Source organism: Rutidosis leptorrhynchoides, chromosome 1 (assembly GCF_046630445.1).
Source record: "Rutidosis leptorrhynchoides isolate AG116_Rl617_1_P2 chromosome 1, CSIRO_AGI_Rlap_v1, whole genome shotgun sequence".
Lineage (NCBI taxonomy): Eukaryota > Viridiplantae > Streptophyta > Magnoliopsida > Asterales > Asteraceae > Rutidosis > Rutidosis leptorrhynchoides.
The window spans coordinates 588815488-588819709 of NC_092333.1; the positions used below are offsets into that span (position 1 = coordinate 588815488).

The following is a 4222-nucleotide window of genomic DNA, read 5'->3' on the forward strand; positions in this document are numbered from 1 at the left end:
GAACTCGTTGTATTTAAAGAACCTCAGCTGCTACAGTACTCCATGCGACCGCATGGAGTTTGTGTTTCCTGGCCATGCGGTCGCATGGCCGCCTTTCACTGGTCAGATACTTTTGTTTGCTTCTTGCCGACGGGTTATTAAATATATATATATATATATATATATATATATATATATATATATATATATATATATATATATATATATATATATATATATATATATATATATATATATATATATATATATATATATATATATATATATATTATATTTATATGCATAGTTGACTTGTCATTTTAGCTCCGTTGCGTCGCGCGTTGAGAGTTGACTCATGTCCCGGTTCTGGATTTTCGAACGTCCTTTCGTACTATTTAATATCTTGTACTTTGCGTTCCGCGGCTCGTACTCTTGTAATTTATAGACGTTTCTTTTCAATAATTTGAATCTCTTGGATTGTACTTTGTACTTTTTAGCGTTTTGGTCATTTGCGTCTTCAAATCGTCGAATCTGTCTTTTGTCTTCACCTTTTATTATTTAAACGAATATCACTTGTAAATAGAACAATTGCAACTAAAAGCTTGTCTTTCTTGAGGGATAATGCTATGAAATATATGTTCGTTTTTAGCATTATCATTTATATTAACTGATCTTTGTTTGGAATTAACTAAAAACCAAAGATAATATTGGAGTATGTTACTACAATTTTAACCGAAGTCCAATCTTAGGATGACACATGAGATACACCCTGGGAGATAGTATTTGGACTTGCCAAGAACGCGTAAAACCCCTAATCAAAATCCAGTGTTATGACTTCGATAGAAGACATACCTCGGTTAACAATTCGTGATTTATCCACAAACGCAGGAATCCCATAACTAAAAAGTCCAGTTTTATAACTGAGACAGGGGATACTCCTTGGTTGATCTTTATTAAAATCTCAGTCATATTACAGGCTTAGAATCAGACCAAAAATCTTAAAGGGTTGACTGCATTATTTCTCCGACCGAGGATTATGTTTGCGCTCGACGGCTATACCCGATTTATATGTATAATAACATATCTAAACACTTAAAGTAATGTCGAAAAATCTTGTTTAGATATTATAGTGATAAGTGGAAATCCTAGAGAGTTCAACAACGAATAGTCCTACTAGATCATCCCATTAGTCAAAAAGACTTTTGCATAAACAACGGGAAATTCAATTGACTTTTAAAGTCAGATTCTCATCCATACCTATCTTTTGTTCATCCTATTCCAGAACACAAGAACAGTTTTGCTAGAACAAAATAATTGCATTGTGCCGCTTTTCTCATCACCAGGAAAAGCTGTTGATGGCACAAATCAATTTACCAAAACCAAGTGATTAAGGATTTGTAATATCAAGCAAGTCTATATGACTTTGCCATAACAAGTTTATATTGCGATAGTTAGTGGTAAATCCTACCAAGGTTAAGATCACACAACTTTGAACGCTAGTCACGTAAATTGTATACTTTTTTTTTTTTTTGAAAGGCAAAAATTTATTATTATTATTATAATCAGTTAAGAGTACAAGAAGAGATGCATGCATGGAGATCATACAAGCTCTAAACTATACAATATGGAGAAGCTTTAACACACGAGAACACAAAAGGAATAGAGCTAGACTAGATCCAAATTTGTTAACCCTGAGCATCGAAGGTTAGAGGATTAAGCAGCCATTGAGCCCAGTCGAAGTTTACACTTTTGCAGCGCGTTGAGATCCAAAGAAAACTCATTGATTGAATCTCGTTCACTACCGTTGGAACGTTCCACTCTTTGTTTTCAAAAGTCTTTGCGTTTCTCCTATTCCAAATTACATAGCCCGTTACCCATTCGATTGCTTGCCACACCTTAGAGATTATTTGATTCGAAAGCGACCCATTTCCATTGAACATATCTACTGATCCCGAATAGCTAATGTCACCCATATTGCACCATTTGAAAATTTTGACCCAAACTTCCTTAACCTTTTGACAGTTTAGAATCATATGCTCGATCGACTCCGTCTCACTTTTGCAATTGGGACATAGGACCGAGTCGAGTTCTATACCCCGCTTATCTAACTCCACTCGGACCGGAAGTCTCCCTAGCTTCAACCTCCATACGAAAATACCTACTTTATGTGGAAGGAAAGTATTTCGCATGGTTGCCGAACCTAGAGACTGATTATGCAGCATCAGATTGTTTAACAACATCGAACAAGCGTAGACCGAGTAGATACCACTATTGGTTAGCGACCATGACCAAGAGTCTGATTGGTTGTTTGTACCTCTGAGATTACTCAGCTCCGTCTCAAGCTGAGCTAATTCATTTCGAGTTCTTCCAGTCGGTTCTCTAGTCCACTGACCATTTAACACTTTCGAAGTCCCAACACTCCATAGACGATCAGCAACCAAAGAATTTTGATTTGCATCCAATCTATATAATCTCGAGTATTTGTCACAGAAAGCCATATTACCGCACCACCGATCTTTCCAAAAATAAGTGTCGTTCCCATTGCCTATATTCTTCACGAAAGATGAAGCAAAGTTGATGTTCCACTTTTGAAAGGCTTTGTCTAAACCTAATATCCCTCCCCATAATGTTTTGTTACCTGCATCAACATGAGAAGAAGTAAAACCCAACCCCCCATCCCGCCCATAAATGCTCTTGATAATCTTGACCCAAAATGCATTATCTTCCAATCGAAAGCGCCACCACCATTTGCCCAATAAAGCTAGGTTTTTAGCTTTAAGTGAGCCGATACTAAACCCGCCCTTCTCATATGAGGAGAGAATAATGTCCCAACTAACCCACGATAGTTTATTGCACTCACCCGACCCGCCCCAAAAAAATTTACGACGCATACCTTCCAACAAGTTGATGACACCCGCCGGAGCACGGAATAGGGAGAAAGCGTACAACGGGAGACTACTAAGTACCGACTTGATGAGAGTAAGACGACCACCAAATGACATCGATTTTGATTTCCAATCCGCTAACCTTTCCCGACACTTTTCAATATAAGGTTCCCATTCTTTGATTTTGTTCATTCGTTGTCCGATTGGGAGCCCGAGATAAGTCATAGGAAGATTTCCGGCATTGCAACCAATTATATCCGCAAGCTCTTGAGTTGCTTCCGAGTTTACGCCTACCCCATAAAGACAACTTTTTGAGAGATTCACTTTGAGCCCCGAGACCTTTTCAAAACATTGAATAATTTTCATAAGATTTTGAAGGTTCCGCCTACTCCATTCTCCAAATAGAATGGTGTCGTCGGCGTATTGGAGATGCGAAACAACCACTTCATCACTACCGACTTTCACTCCTTTGAAGATATTTTTTTCGATTGCACTTTTCAATAATAGGCTTAAACCCTCGGAAGCAAGAATAAATAGATAAGGAGATAACGGGTCTCCTTGACGAACGCCCCTTTTTAACATGAATTCTTTGGTCGGGGACCCGTTAACAAGTATAGAAACTGTGGCCGAGTTTAGGCAAGTGTCCATCCAAGCAATCCATCTATCTCCAAATCCCATCAACTTAAGAATACCAAGAAGATACTTGCGGTTAATGCTATCAAAAGCTTTTTCAAAATCCGCCTTAAAAACTAAACTTTTTCTCTTGCGAGCTTTCAAATCATCCACTACCTCATTTGCGACTAAAATGCTATCCAGGATAAACCGCCCTTTGGAAAAAGCACTTTGTTCACTAACCACAAGCTTTGGAACCACTTTTTTCAATCGATTTGCAAGCAATTTTGCGATCACTTTATAAAAACTTCCGATTAACGTATTGCTTCACTTATAAATTAATTTTCGTGTATAACCGTCCCTATAAGTGAATAGGGCGCGTAATTCCTCATTTTTCTTTTCTATTTGTAATTTCATCTAATGGAACACTTTTCATAACACCAACTTCTTTTTCTTTTTTCTTTTTTTCTTTTTTTCATAACACCAATTTCACTTGTACCTTTTGTATGTAATTTACTGTCATTCATAAGAGTTTATTCATTCCATTGAGAAAAGTCAAGTTCAACGTTGTCATTTTAAATTTTGTAAGTTTTGTATCATCCACAATTAGCATCATATACATGTTCAGAGGAGTATTCGAGCATAGGCAAGATAGGCAACCGCCTAAAGTCCAAAAATTTAGAAGGGCTCAAAATTTTGAATATGTAAATATTTTTTTTTTCAATATATTTAATTAAATTAAATAA

General features: G+C 36.8%; 1 protein-coding gene across 1 annotated transcript; it reads right to left on the minus strand.

Moving 5' to 3' along the window:
• Positions 1 to 1664: 1664 nt before the first annotated feature.
• LOC139846721 (uncharacterized) lies at positions 1665 to 3893 on the minus strand. The gene is made up of 2 exons (XM_071836207.1): positions 3833 to 3893; positions 1665 to 3772 (listed from the first exon to the last, which is right to left on the minus strand). Exons 1-2 carry the CDS (start codon positions 3891 to 3893, stop codon positions 1665 to 1667), a joined length of 2169 nt encoding a protein of 722 aa, XP_071692308.1.
• Between the last annotated feature and the right edge of the window lie 329 nt (positions 3894 to 4222).